General features: G+C 36.4%; 1 protein-coding gene across 50 annotated transcripts in view; it reads left to right on the top strand.

Moving 5' to 3' along the window:
• Positions 1 to 19,037, top strand: part of CLASP2 (cytoplasmic linker associated protein 2) — a 221,376-nt gene that overhangs the window by 114,731 nt on the left and 87,608 nt on the right. For 31 of the 50 annotated variants that reach the window (XM_054681612.2, XM_054681615.2, XM_054681607.2 and 28 more), the window contains 5 exons: positions 238 to 411; positions 6,664 to 6,687; positions 8,428 to 8,445; positions 10,903 to 11,004; positions 18,499 to 18,669. In XM_054681612.2, the coding sequence (XP_054537587.1) occupies positions 238 to 411; positions 6,664 to 6,687; positions 8,428 to 8,445; positions 10,903 to 11,004; positions 18,499 to 18,669 (489 nt within the window). Of the gene's footprint in view, positions 1 to 237; positions 412 to 6,663; positions 6,688 to 8,427; positions 8,446 to 10,902; positions 11,005 to 11,159; positions 11,187 to 14,673; positions 14,701 to 18,498; positions 18,670 to 19,037 lie in introns of all 50 variants that reach the window. The other 19 variants (XM_054681605.2, XM_054681594.2, XM_054681591.2 and 16 more) reach the window with 3 other exon arrangements.

Here is a 19,037-nt window from a genome sequence, read left to right as displayed (position 1 = left end):
TCCCATTTTTATGGGAGAGGAATAAGGTAGAGAAATATTGAGAAAATTGCTGAAGACTTAGTTGTGATTGAAACTGAGGCATTCTGACTTTAAAATGCTTAATAGTACTGTCCATTTGGCCACTGCCTTTTTATTGACCATTTGTCATCAGATTAGCTCATGGTGGTCAGGTTTATATAATTTTCATGTTTTCAGTGATTTAAATGATATAAGTTATCTTTGCTTTGTATTTCGTAGTATCAGCAGGCAGCAGCAAAGCCAGTTCCCTTCCAGGAAGCCTGCAGCGTTCACGAAGTGACATTGATGTGAATGCTGCTGCCGGTGCCAAGGCACATCATGCTGCTGGACAGTCTGTGCGAAGCGGGCGCTTAGGTGCAGGTGCCCTGAATGCAGGTTCCTATGCATCACTAGGTAAGAGAACTGATTATGGAAAATTGTACCGTGTTCTCTCCCTGATCTCTGTGAAGACAAGTTCATATACCTTAATCATTTCTATTCATTCTTGTTATTTAAGGATAGTCCATATGTTTTAATATAATTCTATATTGGGGACACACTTCTGAGGAATCTGAGCTGCCTTGTTTCTCCTTTTCCCTTGTTCTCATCATCGTCTTGATCAAAGAAACAATTCTTGAATCCATGATTGCCTGTAGAATTTTCATAACTGCACTTCTACCACATCTAGCCACTGGTTTCTAAGGGGGTTTGGGAAGGGAATTGGCTTGTATCTAACTTTCCTGTTTTCTTTCTCCTACTTCTCTTCTCTTACCAAGAATGTGAAGCCTTTTGGAGATCTGGGAGAACTGCAAAGCTCTACTCTGTCTAACCAAACCCTAAACATATATTCCAAAACTCTATTCAATTTGATTTCTTCATGTTTTTATGTCTATCAAATTAAAAAGTCGACGTTGGTTTGCGTATCTCTTCTTCATGCTTCCATTTTTTTCTTTTGGGTAGTACTGGTGGAACACTAAGCAGGCAGATCGCCAGAACACAATACAGGCTGAGCATACCTAATCTAAAAATCTGAAATCTGAAATGCTCCAAAATCTGAAACTTTTTGAGCACCAACATGACACTCAAAGGTATTTTGGACTGAGGCGGGCAGATCACCTGAGGTCAGGAGTTCGTGACCAGCCTGGCCAAAGTGGCAAAACCCTATCTCTACTAAAAATGCAAAACTTAGCCGGGCATGGTGGCTCATGCCTGTAATCCCAGCTACTTGGGAAGCTGAGGCAGGAGAATCACTTGAACCCAGGAGGCAGAGGTTGCAGTGAGCCAAAATCATGCCATTGCACTGCAGCCTGGGCGACAGAGTGAGACTCCATCAAAAAAAAAAAAAAAAAAAAAAAAAGGTATTTCGGATTTTGGATTTTTGAATTAGCAATGCCTAGGGATGCTCAGTCATTTAAGTATGAATGCACATATTTCAAAATCTGAAATCTAAAACATTTTTGGCCCCAAACATGTTAAATAAGGAGTACTCAACCTGTTAGAAGTGCAGAGAATTTAGGTATGAGTATAGTGCATGATAAAGTTGGCACAGCTGCATTCAGAACCGTGAAGAGGAATAGATCATTCAGTAAATTGTGTTTAGACACATGGTTTACAATCTGGTATAAAATTAAGTTAGAACCATGTTACACACCATATAGAAATATATTCCAGATGATAAAAACATTAAAAACATAAAGCAACTTGATGAAAACATAATAGGTGAGTATTCATCAAATCTCAGGTTGAGACAGGAATTCCTATACATAAAAGCAAATAAGCCATGAAGGAAAAAAATCTCTTGAATTTAAATCTAAAGTATGAAAATATGAAATCTTAAGCAAAAACTAAAAGGGAAAAATATTTTGCCACATAGTAGTAAAAAAGTTAAAATGTTGAGGTTTTTCAAGTCTGTTAAAAACAGATGAGCTTATTTTTATAGGAAAAATTCTACATATATCAAGAAAAGCATATATCAAAATGGCCAACAAATACCAGAATAAATGTTGAACCTTAGCTGTAATCAAACAAATACAAATTGATAGACCTGTAACTATAACACAAAAGTTAAGGGTAGTGCCCACTGTTTTCAAGAATGTGGTAAAAAGGGCCTTATCGCCGGGCACGGTGGCTCACACCTGTAATCCCAGCACTTTGGGAGGCCGAGACGGGTGGATCACAAGGTCAGGAGATCGAGACCATCCTGGCTAACACGGTGAAACACCGTCTCTACTAAAAATACAAAAAAAACTAGCCGGGCGTGGTGGCGAGCCCCTGTAGTCCCAGCTACTCGGGAGGCTGAGGCAGGAGAATGGCGTGAACCCGGGAGGTGGAGGTTGCAGTGAGCTGAGATCTTGCCACTGCACTCCAGCCTGAGGGACGGAGCAAGACTCCGCCTCCAAAAAAAAAAAAAAAAAAAAAAAAGGCCTTATCAAGCAACACTGATGTGAATTAGTGATGGGACACTTTTTCTGAGTTCCAATTTAGGAATTCCATGAAGCATTTTTAAATCAGAATGTTTGCCCCAGTAATTCAATGTTTACATAATTATGTTTTTAAAAAGAATATTCATGTTTTTAATAACGTTATTAGCATCAACCTTAATGTGTAACAGAGGGGATGGTTGAGTTATATTGTATCCTTATATATGTTGTGCAGCCATTAGCAAGTCATATTTTCAACAAAGGTTGAATTATGCAGACTACCAAATAGTATGTAGTAATTTCATCATTTTGTGTAAAATTATACATAGAAGAAGGACTGGTGTGATATATACAAAGGTGTTAACAGTGTGTTGATTACTGCTTTTAATTTTCAGAAAACTTTTTGTTTCAAAGCATTACATTGCCAAGAATGCAAGGTTATTTCAGTATGTGAAGACCAGTCAACAAATGTACCATATTAATAGAAGAAAGGACCAAAACCACATGATCATCTCAGTAGCTGCAGAAAAAGCATTTGACAAAATTAACACCCTTTCATAATAAACATACTCAACAAACTAGGAACAGAAGTCATCTTTCTCAACCTGATAAAGAGAATCTGAAAAATCCACAGCTAACATCCTACCTGACGATTAAAAAACTGGATATTTTTCCCTAAGATCAGTAACAAGACGAGAATGTCCACTCTTGGCCCTATTTAACATTACCTTGAAGTAATGTTAAATTGGAGGTGCTAGCCAGGGCAATTAAGCAAGAAAATAAATAGAAGGTATCCAAATTGGAATGGAAGAACAAACTGTCTCTCTTTGCAGAAAACACAATCTTGTGTTTAGAAAATCCTAAGGAATCCACAAAAAAAAAAAAAAAAAAAAATATATATATATATATATATGAGCAAAACACATTACATTGAATATCTATTATTTTTACCGAAGAAAAATACTGTATTTAAAGTGCTTTAATGTGCACTAGAAAGCCAATTTGGGACAATTTTTTTTTGTGAGAACCTATTGTTGTTCTTTAAGGTTTGAATTTCATGTTTCATTGTAAAAAGGAGAGTGCCACTACTTTTTTCTTTTCTTCATCTGACCCAGGTTCCCACTCAGGGACAATCAGCTACCTGCCTGTGGCTTTTTCAGGGGTTGGATAAAGGATGTTCTCCTTCTTACCCTCCTTCCCTTTCTCCCTTCACCCCACCCTACCCGCTGTGTCTCCTGTACCCTTCTTACACACATAAGACTGATATAACCTCTGTTTTCTTCTACTTTGAGCCTCACTTATGGCTATACATATATGAATTAGAGGGAGTGTTCTGTTAGTTTTCAGCACACACTTGAGCACTTAGTTTTTGCTAGGTACCAGGGATCCAGAGGTATATGCCTCTATACTGAATCTCTCTCAGTCTATTGGTAGGTTGCTGAAGGATGAGCAGCTAAAAGTTTGTTGCGTTTTATGCATTTTGAGTTTGAAGTCCCTGTGAGACTTCAAACTGGAAGTTTTCAGTGGACACTTGGTATATAGTAGTATAGAACTTGGCAGAGAGGCCGGCACAGTGACTCAACATCTGTAAACCCAGCACTTTGGGAGGTTGAGGCGGGTGAATTGCTTGAGCTCAGGAATTTGAGACCAGCCTGGGCAACATGGCGAAACCACACCTCTACCAAAACAAAAATTTAACCAGGTGTGGTAGCACATGCCTGTGGGCCCATCTACTAGGGAGGCTGAGGTGAGAGGATTGCTGGAGCCCAGGAAGTAGAGGCTGCAGTGAGCCGTGATCACACCACTGCACTTCAGCCTGGGTGACAGAGCGAGACCTTTCCACGTTCTCCTAAATAAATAAATAAATAAATAAGACAACAGCAACTACTTAGCAGAGTGATGATGATTAGATTAGATTTGGAAGTCATTAGATGATTTTACTTACTGTAATCAATATTAAACTCAGAGCATTCCTTCTTAAAGCAGTTGCTACTGGTTTTTGTTATCTCTAAAGTACTGAATTTTTTGGCAGCAGGGATATTTTAAGTGTTTTGAAGTTCACCCTTTAACTTCAGCCTGAAGAGGAAACTTGGTGGTAGGAAACAGGAATTTAAGTTAAGGTAACCTTGATGTTTGAGTGCATATTTATGAATATTTATTCTAACAATTGAGTTTATGGAATTGCTTGAGTGGAAAAGAAAATATAGTTTCAATGAGGTCATATGGACAGAAGTCAGATTTTAGTTGGTTGATATAGAAGTTGGAAAGAGAATCTGTGTAAATTATTGTTACGCCTGACGGTCAAGAAAAGGGGTGAAAGAATGGTAGGAATTATCTGTGGTTGAAAGAACTTATCATCTTATAAGATTGGAGAAGTTAATTATGTTTGTATCCTAAGGTGGCAAGTCAGTAGAGATGGAAAAGTTAGAAGTGTAAGGATGAAAGGAGATAATTAATAGCTAAGTTGCTGTGGAAGGTGTGAGGAATGGGATATGGAGCATAGCCTGGGAGTTCGTCTTAAATGTGGAAGGGTGAGCCATTTCACAGATGTAGAAGGGGAGGAAGTGATGGAAGGGAAGGAATTGGAAGAGGTAGTAGATATCAGATACGATATTTTGGAAAGTTGGACATTAAGAAGAGTGTGATTGGGGAGGTTGTCGTGACTTTCTGCCTGAAGATTCAGAGTCAGGATCATGTGCTAACAGGTGACTTGAAGTTTAGAATAGCCATTTGGGGAGAGTAGACACAAGAGGTGGGGCACTCATGGCTGACACTTGTTAGAGCAAAAGGATTTATTAGAGCGAAAAAAAAAAAAAGACCTGTGAGATAGTCTGAAGGAGTCTAGACACAGGCTTTCAAAGTTTGTCTCCCAGAGCTAGGGTTGAGGGGCTACTCCTTCCTCAAGCAATGAAATAGAGCAATGTGGGCTGGGCACAGTGGCTCACACGTGTAATCCTAGCACTTTGGGAGGCCTGGGTGGGCAGATCACTTGAGGTTGGGAGTTTGAGATCAGCCTGGCCAACATGGTGAAACCTCGTCTCTACTAAAAATACAAAAATTAGCCAGGCGTGGTGGCACATGCCTCTTAGTCCCAGCTACTCGGGAGGCTGAGGCACAAGAATCACTTGAACCTGGGAGGTGGAGGCTGCAGTGAGTCGAGATTGTGCCATTGCACTCCAGCCTGGGTGACAGGGCGAGACTCTGTTAAAAAAAAAAAAAAAAAAAGAAAGAAAGAAAAGAAATACAGCAATGCAACATGTTCACAGTGTTTCTGCCCAAGGAAGCTAGCTTAAGACTCACGCTGGGGGGCCAGTAGGGGATTGGCACTCTGCTTGCACAACCAGCCACAATTAGGCACATAAGGCACTCTGCTTGCACAACCAGCCACAATTACCAGAATCCCAGACTCCCAAAAAGAAAGGAGGTTTTCACCATAAACCACACTGTTTGCAGAAACAGCTTAGGCAAACTGTAGCAGAGTTCAGTGTCCCCACAACTTCTGCACACACACTTAAAATAACCTTATCATTAATACAGGGAGGATCCAAAACGATTACCAGAGGCCAGCCCCACAAGCATACACTTCTTAAGAACAATATCAGTCCTGCTATGTTAAATCCTTTTAGCACAGGCACTAAACACCAAGTCAGATATTTATTCCAGTTTCTAGTAGTGCCAGTGTGCATGACTTCATGGTTGTGTAATTTTCTCTATGGGACATCTCAAGTAATAGAAAAGAGAAAGTGAGTTAGATTCATCCAGATGTGAAATTTTAAAGGGACTGAAAGTTCTAAGAAAGGATGTGGGTGGGGAAGCAACGAGGTGGTAAACAGAGGCTAATGATGAGAGGGCCTAAGTGTGGAATTTGGGGGTATATTATAGGCAAGAGAGAAAAGAAACAAGGCAATGTGACTGTCTGGGAAAAACTCACAGACTAGAGCAGGGGATTGGCATGATGGCAAAGTCCAAAGCTGGGACATGGGCCTCACTAACTTTTCTCTTTTTAGGCTAGTGAAATAGACTCATTATCAACTTTTAAAAAATTCTCTACTTAGTACATTAGGTGAAGTCTTTATCTCACATCTGGTTTAATTTCCTAGTCTGTTTTAGTTGAAAACAAGCTTGATATATACGTCTGTACTGTGAATTCTGTCTTCTTAAAGAAAATGTTTTCTAGGAATTATAAAAATCATTTCTTCTAATATACTAAGTTTTCCTCTGTTCTTTGCTTGCGCTTTCATCAAAGAGGATACTTCTGACAAGCTGGATGGTAAGAACTTCCTTTCCTAATTCTACTAAAGATTTTTATGGAACCTGGATTCTATATAATATCCTTGTTCATTCTTCTCTTAATTTCTAAAAATATATTATTAATACTTATTTAGTGATAATGTTAATGTGAAAATGGCTACATAATTCTCTGAATGAATTTGGGGTTAGGGATATCTATTGGGCATACCATATCCCAGTCTGCTCAAATACTAGGTAACTATTTTGTTTTAACTTATAAAATGTTTGCCTGAGCTCTTAGAAGTTCACGAATATTCTCGATTTGTTAAGTCTTAATAAAAAATATTGGATTCAGAAGAATGGAAAGAAATCTCCTAAGTCATTTCATTCACCTCTTTAGTCTATTAAGTGATATGACAAATGACATATTTCATAAGTTCATATGATTGTTTTTGAAAATGAAATGCAAGTTACAGAGGCCGACTTTTTAAGAGTGCGTTGTAAACTAACATTTAGTCAAAATTGAACTTTAAACTTTGCCCTTTTAATTTCAATATTCAATTGATTACAGTTTATCTGTAGTGGCTTGGTTCAGTAACAACCCTGTATGATGTTTTTTGTCTGATACTAGATAGTATATTATCCACACTTTCCCTTCACTTCAGCAGATACCATAATGTTACCTATGCGCTTGACCTTTTTTAAATAACTTAAGATACTAAACTAAATCTGTATGTCACATTATGAGATCTAGGAAAAACAGACACTGTATATTTTTCTGTAAATTATTATGTAAATGGAAAATTGATCTAATATATCTTCTGTTTTAATGAGATAGAACATTTATTAAACCTTGGGTTAGGTACATGACTGCTAGTTATATTAGTGTCTGCTTTTCTATATGATTATAATAAAATATTGAATGAAATGATAGCCCATCAAGAGATGGTTTCTATGTATCAAACCCCTTAGACATCCTAATATTGATATTCTGGATCCTTTAAAAACGAACTTTTATCACTTTCCAGTTCAAAATATTTTCCTGTTTGGGTAGGAAATCTCAATCTGTTTGAGAAGTCACTTCTGTTATATGATGTGTTACTCTTACTGATGTTCAATCCTATGTTTAAAAAAAATACACAAACGTATATTATTGCCCTTTAGTAGTAGTGAGTTATGATGTTTGTACTTAGTCATTTTTTTAATAGATTTCATCGACATCTTAAGGAATGCACATAAATGTTGAATAAATAGCTAATGAATTGGATTGATAGGTTTTTGCTTTGTAGATGCTTTGATAAAAATGGGCAAATGAGGCCTAGGTCATAGATTTTATTCCTATGTTTGTCAGTTAGCTTTTTCTGATTCCTTTATGGGCTACCTTTTGAAAATGCAGAGAAAACATTTCTACTCTGGAAAGGTCTATAAAATTTCATTTTCAAGGAGTAATTACAGAGTTACATTTTTTTGAGTGATGAGTTTCTCTAATTTTTTATACCATTTCAAATTTTAAGAATGCAATATAGCAGACAAAAAGTGTTTCCTATAGAATTTTGTTATTTTTATTTGTCTAGTTTCCGTGTGCTGTGAATCATTGGATTACCTCAAATTTTGTTTTTCTCAAAATGAACCTTCCCGCAGTTAATTTAAGGCTGTCAGACTAAAAGTTAATTTTTTGTTTTTACCCTTTCATTGTAGTGTTGGGTGGGGATTGTGAGGTAGGTCTTAATATCAACATTGGCAGAATTTGTTGAAATGTTGTTTTATTTTTCTTATTTAGGAACAGCATCTGAAGATGGTAAGAACTATACATTTTGTTAGTAACACAAATACATCTACATTACTATTTTCATTGGTAGGAATTAAATATTAGAACTAAAATAGGCTAATTTCTTTGCAACTCTTTATAATAATTTGCCAGTTGTAGTAAGTTCTACATTTCATATTTGGTTGTCTTAGTAATGTGTGGATTTTTTTTTTTTTAATTCTTCATCCTGCTGGTTTGCTTTGTACTTTGGATCATCTCATGCTGGAAAAACATAATTGCTTAACATGTTTAATAATATCTAGTATGAAGTAAGCATATAATTCATTTTTTATAGTAGTGACATTAATGCTTTTCTTACATGTTTGTGTTTTTGTTTTTTTATTTATGCCAATTCATTTATACTTTGAGAGATCATGCACCATTGTTTTATCATTGAAGTTTTAAATGCATTTACTTAGTCTGCTTTTAAATATGTCTTCTACTTTTGAATCAGTAACTGGGGAGTTGGTCACAGATTCAAATTGAATTTGAGATTACACCAGAATTGCTATACATATCTTACTGAGCTAGTTCACCTTAAAAATAATTTTTATAGTTTTCAATTTGTAGAAAGGAAAGTAATTCAATGTTTATATTCACTCTACCTGAAGTCTGTCTTTTTAAAACCTCCGATTCAAAATATAAATTTTTTTCCTCTAAGTTTTACGTGGATGACTATTTTTTGTGACACAAAACCAAATAGATTAACTTTTTTATTTGGTCTCATATTTACTCTGATATATTTAAAATAATTTTGTATTTTAAGTTTTAAATTGGAATACTCTATAAAAACATGATTTCTGGCCAGGCATAGGGGTTCACACCTGAAATCCCAGCACTTTGAAAGGCTGAGCTAGGAGGATTGGTTGAATCCAGGAGTTTGAGACCAGCTTGGACGACATAGTGAGAACCCATCTCTACAAAAAATTTTAAATTTAGCTGGGTGTGGTGGCACCGTCCTATAGTCCCACCTATTCTGGAGGCTGAGGTGGGAGGACCACTTGAGCCTGGGAGATTAAGGCTACAGTGAGCCATGATCATGCCACCGCACTCCAGCCTGGGCAACAGAACAAGATTGTGTGTCAAGAAATAAATAAAAATAAAAACATGATTTCTCGCATTGTGGAATTGTAATTTCAAATGTTAATATCAAAATACTTAACATACTCTCATTTCTTTGTTATATACAATGTAGATAAATTCTCCATTTCAAAAATAATAATTTGGTCATTTTGTTTTACTTTTTAGTCAAGAGAACTTTGTGTCCTGCTCAAAATAGACTGTAAAAGGGTGAGAGGCCTGAACCATGGGCTCACTAGGGGCCTTGAAGTTGATAGTATGCTGGTATTCTACCAATTAAACTTCTGGTTTTGATTCTGTTTTATTCCTAGTTCTTATTACTCTCTTATCTTTTCTCACTCATTTCTTAATTTTGTAATATCTCCTTATTCTTTGAGTTTTTATTCTTATTATTTAGTATGTTTTTTCCTAATTAATATGGTCATATTGGGCTAGCCAGTATTTCATGTATACCCTACAAATTGTATCTTTTATCTAAAAATAATTCTGAGCCCTTCTTTTTGAATGACAAACCTTATTGGTTCTGATTTGATAGCAGTTGAGACTATTGCTTAAGAACACCAAAGTACCCACCAATAATATATTCTGTCCTCACTTATTTTTATTAACTGCAGCTAACTTAAGCACTTAACAGACATGTTGCTTGTAGTTCAAGAACCCTAGAAATAGGGTGAGGATGTTTGTGGCCTAGTTTTGTGGAGGGGAATGAGGCAGAGTGGTAGAATAGAAAGGAGTGCAGTTTGGGAGGTATGAAAAGAAATATATTGAGAAAAATGCTAACTCTTATGTGATATGTATTTCTTCAAATCACTTTCTAAATGAAATAGTTGATTGGAGGAAGAGAGCAGTAAACATGTCCATATACATATGTAGTAATCTGATATAAAGAGATTAAATCTTTTGCCTAATTATATCTCTTCCTTCAGATCCCTTTAGAAGTACATTTTCAGTCAAAAGGATGGTTTGAATTGTTTCCAAGCTTAGGCTTATATTTAAAACTGTAGGGTTGACTTGAGAATAATCTGAACTTCATGGAAACTGAAATTTCAGAATTGCAACTACCAATTGAGAAACAAGTGACATGCTTATGGTGATTATCTTAATTGTAACTGCTGGACTAATATATAAACTAAGAATGTAAATCTTTTAGTTTGATTCTTCTTATCCTTGAAGGAAAATTAGCTTATGGTATAACACGTAAAAAAAAAATCACTGTTTATAAAATTTTTAAGAGAAATAGAACCCGTAATTGATGATTACATTATTACAGAATTTGGCAATACCTAAAAATAGTGAGATTTTCTCCTCTCATTATTAAACATTATTATAGAAAAATGTTTTTAATTATGTAAATATTTTATTTCTCAGGCCGGGTGAGAGCAAAACTTTCAGCACCACTTGCTGGCATGGGAAATGCCAAGGCAGATTCTAGAGGAAGAAGTCGAACAAAAATGGTGTCTCAATCACAGCGTATGTATTGCTTATCAGCCCTCCTATATTTGTCACTATGTTAGGATAAGTGTGTTGCTTTTGTATTACTGTATTAGACGATTGACCAGTGGATAAAGACAAAGCTAATTTAAAAAAAGACAAGCCACATACTGAGTTCTTGTTCTGTACTTTAGGTTCATCATCACCTGACAAAAATGAAGGTATTTTTTTCAATGTTTTGGATCAGTTGTTGTGCATGTTTTGGAATTTTTTGAGTGGGTGTTGTCTTGTCTTTGGTGTTTTATTAGGGCTGCATCATTGATATCTGCCACTTAGAAAGAAAAACTTCATTTGCCGTACAAACTTTTGCATGGAGATATTTTAAATAGCACAAATCCTTAGCATTAAGGTGTTCACATTCTACTCAGAAACTTGCTAATGTAGAAAATTATGCTTTTTAGAGACGAAATAATTGCCATATATTAGCATCAAAATCTGGTTATATCTTAGGTAACATTATTCAAGGACAGATACATGATATCTTATTTTCCCAAAAATCTGTTAGATTATCTATTTTTGATTACCATTTTTGGCAGGTATATACTAATTTATAGTGAGGAAACATAATTTGAAATGACCGATTCTGTTTCATTCATGTTAAATTTAAGATTTACATTTTTGCTCTTTCACTGGAAGCTGAGTTTGTCATAAGCATGATTATTAAAAAGTACAATTTTGAGGTCTAGCTAAAATTAATCATTTATTTCTATGTTTCAGAATAGTAAACATATTTATGGCATTTTTAAAAAGTATTTATTTATGAATAAGAGATGGGGTCTTACTCTGTTGCCTAGGCTGGAATAGAGCAGTGTGATAATAGCTCATTGCAGCCTCCAACTCCTGGGCTCAAGCAATCCTCCCACCTCAGCCTCTTGAGTGGCTGGTGCCACAGGCTTGCGCCACCATGCCTGGCTAATTTTTTGTTTGTTTTAAGAGATGGGGTCTTGCTGTGTTGCCCAAACTGATCTTGTTCTTCTGGCCTCACGCGATCCTCCCACCTCGGCCTCCCAGAGTGCTGGGATTACAGGTGTGAGCCACCATTCCTGGCCTCATTTATGGCATTATTAATTTAAAATCATTTGTTCCTCTTCCTTCTTTACCAAGAGATTTTCATTAGTGCTTACCTCTGAAAACAGGACAGTTTTCTAGGGAAGTAATTGTAGGAGTTATTCATGTGCTTCACTATTTGTTTTTCTTTTTTGAGACAGGATCTCACTCTTGTCACCCAGGCTATAGTGCAGTGGCACAATCACTGCCCACTGCAAGCCAGGAACTCCTGGGCTCAAGGGATCCTCCTACCTCAGCCTCTCAAGCAGCTGGGACTAGAGGTGCATGCCACCACTCCCGGCTAATTTTTTTTTATAGAGGTGGGTTCCCACTGTGTTGCCCAGGCTGGTCTCAAACTCCTGGGCTCAAGCCATACTCCTGCCTCTGCCTGCCAAAATGCTGGGATTATAGGTATGAGCCACTGCACCCAGCCTACTTGGCTATTTTTGAAAGAAATAAATTTAACTCTCTTCTGCCATTGTTTAGGTGATTTATTAGGATATGGATGTCCTATTTGTTTGTTTTTAACCTGATTCCTGAATTTTGAAATCAGGAAAGAGAATGGGGCATTGAGGGGCAGGATAGTGATTACGCAAGTCTTACCCACCAGATCCTTCTCTTTTTTCAAAGTCAGAAAATCCAGGCAGAATAATGATTGGAACACCAAGAAGAGTCCTAAAAAATAAGCAGAAGTAAATTGGTTTGCAACTTGAGGGTTATTTATGAATGGGAAAACTTTTATCTCAACTAAATCAGTAGATCATATCATATTCTTCCCTGATCTTGTATATTTTTAGAGTAACTTAATCTTTAGCAGTATATCATAGTAGTTAGAAGACGTGTGCTTCCATATGTGCTGCCCAGACCAGTATTAGCATCATCTGGGAGCTAGTTAGAAATATACAATCTCATATGCCATTACAGATCTACTGAATCCAATCTTTAACAAGATCATCAAGTGATTTATATCACAGTTAAGTCTGAGAAGTACATACTGGTTTAGATCATAGATACTGGAGTCTGCCCAGGTTTGAACACTGGCTCTTTGAGGTTATTTGAAGTTACTGCACTTCTATAATTTCATCTGTAAAACGAAGAGGAGAATAGCATCTACATAGGATTGTTGTGAGGATTAAATGATGTAGCATATTTAATAGACATAAAATATTGCTTAGCCCTGAATAAGCACTATATATGTTGGCTAATAAAATTGTCATTATTTTTTAATTTTTTAAAATTTAAAAAAATTTTAAATACTGCAGATGATCCTTATTATTTTTAATCAAATGTCAACTGAATTTTAGACTGCTTTTGTGTACTTCTGTACCTTGTTATTCTTACTGCCTTCAGTAAACAGAGAAATAAACAATGAAGTTAGGAAAATTAAAGCATACAGATAACCAACCAGGAATTTCCATGTCCATTGTCTAAGGATAAAAATTAATTGTGAGATATTAGTTCTTTTCTGAAACAATACTGAGGCTGATCTTAGGGCAAAGACTCAAAGGGCTTTTTTTAAAAAATACTTAAGAGACCTCCTTTTCAGTTACATTGTAAGTAAGGATCACTTCACTGGAAAATAGAATAATTTTTTGCATTTGGCTTTTCACTTTGAAACCCATTCCATAATCCTCCACATCTTCTCCTAAATTGTGAAAACACAATAATTGACTTTCTTAGACCAAATAGGACTTTAAGATTAGAAGACTTTCCCGCTGTAAAATCATTTGGGTTTTATATTGGAGGGACTTTTGTTTGTTTGCTTGCTTATTTATTTGAATGACTATATGTTCCATTCCGAATTCTTTTGTAAAAAAGGTATTATGTAATTTGTATGCAAGTTTCTTTACAATATATTTGCACAGAAATATTACTGTGATCATCATCCTTACTTTGTCATAAAGTAATTCATTAGGGCTTGCATGGTCTTACCATATCTTTGTATCACTACTTAGAAAAAAAAAGTCTCTCAGATCAAAGCAGGTGTGTTCTGATGGCTAACCAAAATAAATAAATAAATGGAGACTCAATGGAGAGAGCACTAGATCTATATTTATGACAAAATTGTGTCCCTTTTTCTGTTGGTAGTGGCTGGTTGTATACAAATGATTGTACAGCCCGTCAGAAACTTTTGTCTCCTCTCCTACCATCTTTTGTTTTTTTTGGTGCATCTTAAGAAAGATGACATTTGTAGCTTTTTCATGTAATTTTTCTTCAGCTGTACAATATTGTAGTTGTTCCTTATGAGTAGTTTTAAATTAAATGTTTAATGAAAACATTTAATGATTTTGATTTTCGACTGTCAGTAGTAGAAAAGCTGAAGAATTTACATTTACTGTTGCAGTCTCATTTCATCTGCTTTGTACATGAGTGTCTGATTTCAGTTGATTAGCTTTAAAAACAACTAAATGTACTGCTTTTGTTAAAGACATCTGTGCTTTTGGGATTTTTTAAAGTTTGCTTTTTTTGCCTTAGGGTTTTTTAATTTTCTGAGAACTGACTAAAGCTTTCTTATTTCCATCTGCCATCCATTTAAAAACTGCTCCTTCCCTCTTCATGGATTATAATCCTTACCCTAATTCTGCCTTTACACTTGTTCAGGATCACAATCTGCTAATACCATTGGTGGTAAGAATCTATAGACTTTATATGTGCATCTATTGTTTGATCACCTATTTTCATTATGAAGAATGGGTTCTATTCAGCAGAAATTCTTAACATCATAGTCTATCATTTGTAGTCATACTGGGGCAGAAATTGCCAATTGTGATTTTTCTTTGGCCTTTGTCTTATTACCAAAATTTTGATTTTTTTTTAAATGACACAAGTTAATACTGTGGATATAAACATTCAAAAGAAACAGGAGCTTTTGTCATGCTTTGAAATGCTATAAAAACTATAAAATGGTAGTTTGAAAACTTTAGGTAGCACAAGAGAAAATAGGTGTTCGATGTCAAGTTTTGCAAATATGGGTATTTTCTGGTAGCATGCTATTCCTTGGATACATCATGACACTTTTCAACAACTCTGGTTTTCCCAAAAGAAATAATTAGCGTTGGTGGCTCTTTACTGGGGAAGGAGCCTTGGTATTTTTTTCCAAGTATGAATAATTCCAAAGTGGGTCATAGGTACTAGAATTATCACACTCTTGGTGGGAATCAGGAGTATTGCAGAGGAGAGGGTTAATGATTAAAGCAAAATGAACACTGACAATTTTATTTCCTAGGATAGGGCAGGACTGAATTTAAATTTGTAGAGTGCGCTTGCATAATTTTAATAAATTCAGTAAATCTAGAGTAGAAAGAGAAGTTACTCTGTTTCTGAACTACAAGTTTCCTATCTGCTGAATAGACCCACATTTCAAGAAATTCTGCAGTCTCTCCTACCAACACTTCCACCCCCCAAATTTATATTGGTTTTAATAGAATACCATATTGTATGTGCTCAGTTCATTATTTATACTTTTTATATTGTTGCGAGTTTTCCCATAAAACATTCCATTGGCCTATCTTGCATTGTGAGTTGTGGCATGTTGGGTGTTTGGATGTTTTTGGTGTGTATGTTCAGTTTAGACACTGCATGGAGAAAACAGGTTCCTTATATGAGTATCCTTAAGGTTATAACTGAAAGAAACTGGATTTAAAGATTCTTTGCTTGAAACATCATGAAACATTCAAATGAGCTATTTTAAAATACACTTGAATAATTGCCTTACAATAATTTAGAATTCCTTCTATACAGACAGTAAATTGTTAATTTCATTGGAAACACTTCTTTGTTTTACAATATTGTTATCACTAATAGGAAATAAGTTTCATTTTGTATGCTGGTAAAGTTTAAGAATTAAGCATTAATATAAATTGTATTCAGCAAGACCATTCCAAGAAAACTGTAGTAAGAATCACAGATCAGCCGGGTGTGGTGGCTCACGCCTGTAATCCCAGCACTTTGGGAGGCCGAGGCAGGCGGATCATGAGGTCAGGAGATCGAGACCATCTGGCTAACACGATGAAACCCTGTCTCTACTAAAAATACAAAAAATTAGCCGGGCGTGGTGGGGGGTGCCTGTAGTCCCAGCTACACAGGAGGCTGAGGCAGGAGAATGGCGTGAACCTGGGTGGCAGAGCGTGCAGTGAGCCAAGATCACACCACTGCACTCCAGCCTGGGCGACAGAGCAAGACTCCGACTCAAAAAAAAAAGAAAGAAAAAAGGAATCACAGATCGCCAGCCCATGGACCATGTCTAGTCTGTCTCCATTTATGTATTATTTGGCCTATAGAACATGATAAAAATCTGGAAATATCAAAGCTTTCATTTTCGAAAAATCCCAAGACCTATCCACTTATCCACTATTACCTCAAGACAAAGGTGGCTAGAACTAAAAAGTCACCTCTCACTTTAGGAAAGGGCAGGCACTCCCCCTCTTGATCAGTCATCTTACTACTCCCTGCTTTACACAGTGCCCCTCTCTTTTTTGACATCCTGTGCTTGTCCCATTGGCATTTGAGTCTCTGTGGAAATGAAGCCTGATTGGGTAAGACTGTATAACATATAATCATACAGCCCTCTTACTGGGTAGAAGTAGTGCCCACGAAGGGAAAAGGTTGCTTTCATGAAGATTTATTTAATTGCAACTTTAATTTTTCTGTTACTTTTCTGAATCTACATTTAGATTATATCTTGGAGTTCTTATCTAGTACTTTTTCTATTCAACGTAGACATAAAGTGCTTTGATTGACAGGGAGCTTATCTCCTTAAAATTTAACCCTTGCATTTCTAGTTTAAAAACATGTTTTTAAAACTTTTTTTAAACCCATGCACAGTCTCTGAAAAGATTTTACTAACTCTACCTGTGTTCCTGACCACATGTCCACCTTCCAAAACTGAAAATTACTCATTTGAAAAGAGGCCAGGCGTGGTGGCTCAGGCCTGTAATCCCAGCACTTTGGTAGGCCGAGGCAGGCAGATCACGAGGTCAGGAGTTCGAGACCAGCCTAGCCAACATGGTGAAATCCTGTCTCTACTAAAAATACAAAAATTAACCAGGCGCGATGGCAGGAGCCTATAATCCCACCTACTCAGGAATCTGAGGCAGGAGAATCACTTGAACCCGGGAGGCGGAAGTTGCAGTGAGCCAAGATCGCGCCACTGCACTCCAGCCTGGGTGACAGAGCAAGACTCCGTCTCGGGGGGGAAAAAAAGAAAAGAAAGAAAAGGATCTGATTCATTTGATGTTTTCCCCTTACTCCCCTTCTACCCTTAGGACTTCTATAACCCAGAATGTCACTACCCAAGAGCGCTTTGCTATTTGAAGACAAATAGCAAAAAACAAGTTTCTTTTTCAGCTGGCCCAATTTTGTCAGCATTTAAAATTTAATTTTGTTAAGTTTAAAAATACGTCTAATAGTAAGACAGATAGCTTTGCTGTACCATTCAGAGAAATCTCAGCAGGCAAACTATTTTAAAATGAAACAGATTATCATTATTATATACTTAACAAAAAATAGTGATAGAATTACCGGGTTTTTTTTTAATACAGTCATGCTGTGCATAACCACATTTAATCAGTGACCGACCACATATGTGACAGTAGTCCCGTAAAATTATAATACTGGGAAGGAGATGAGGAACAAAAGACTGCGTATTGGGTACAGTGTACATTGTTCGGGTGACAGGTGCACCAGAATCTCAGAAATCACCACTAGAGAAGTTATTCATGTCACCAAACACCACCTCTACCCCAAAAACCGTTGGAAATAAAGCTTTAAAAAATTATAATACTATATTTTTACTGTACCTTTTCTGTGTTTAGGTATTTTTAGATACACAAATATTTACCATTGTGTTACAGTTGCCTACAGTATTGTTAATGGCATACTGTATAGGATTTGTAGCCTAGGAGCAATAAGTTATATACCATATAGATCTGTAGTAGGCTATACCATCTAGGTTTGTGTAAGTACACTCTATGATGTTCACACAATGATAAAATCACCCAACAACACGTTTCTCAGAATGTATCCCATTGTTAAGTGACATATGACTGTATATAGCTTATTCACATAGAACATGATAGCCATATGAAATGGATTGTCAGATAAGTGATTTCTTTGGAAATCTTGTATACCATTTGTGTTCTAAAAATTATAATAATGTTGTCCTTATTAAACATAGTGTCTTATACCTCCAAAACTGAAAGTATATTTTAGATGATTTACCATTTAGTGCTCATATATGTAGTATACCTTTTTTTTTTCCAGGTTATAATTATATTTAAATCTTCCTCGGTCTATTTCCTTTGAGCATAGAACCTGCCATACTGTCACAGTTTTCTCTGTATTATCAATATTTCTTGAATTTTTATCCTTTCAGCAAATTCTCTTGGCATTTACATGTTAACATTTGTATATGTGTTTGGTGTTCAGCTGGTAGCCGGTCTGGGTCTCCAGGAAGAGTTCTGACCACAACAGCCCTGTCCACTGTGAGCTCTGGTGTTCAAAGAGTCCTGGTCAATTCAGCCTCAGCACAAAAAAGAAGCAAGATACCACGGAGCCAGGGCTGTAGCAGAGAGGCTAGTCCATCTAGGCTTTCAGTGGGTAAGATTTTTTTTTTTTTTTATGTGAGACATGTAACCCTTTTTTTTTTTCCTCAGGCTTTGGCAGCATTGAAGACTTTGGAATACAATTAGGACTTACAAATTAGAAGAAAATAACTTAAAAATTCAACAATTGAAGAATAGTTTATGAGTTGAATTAGGTATCTTAAATGTGTAATTCAGGGCCTGGCACAGTGGCTCATGCCTGTAATCCCAGCACTTTGGGAGGCTGAGGGGGGTGGATCACTTGAGGTCAGGAGTTTGAGACCAGCCTGGCCAATACCCCCGTCTCTACTAAAAATACAAAAATTAGCCAGGCATGGTGGTGCATGCCTGTAATCCCAGCTACTCGGGTGGCTGAGGCAGGAG

This window comes from Pan troglodytes, chromosome 2 (genome assembly GCF_028858775.2).
Source record: "Pan troglodytes isolate AG18354 chromosome 2, NHGRI_mPanTro3-v2.0_pri, whole genome shotgun sequence".
Classification (NCBI taxonomy): domain Eukaryota; kingdom Metazoa; phylum Chordata; class Mammalia; order Primates; family Hominidae; genus Pan; species Pan troglodytes.
This window is presented reverse-complemented; position numbering and strand designations above follow the sequence as displayed.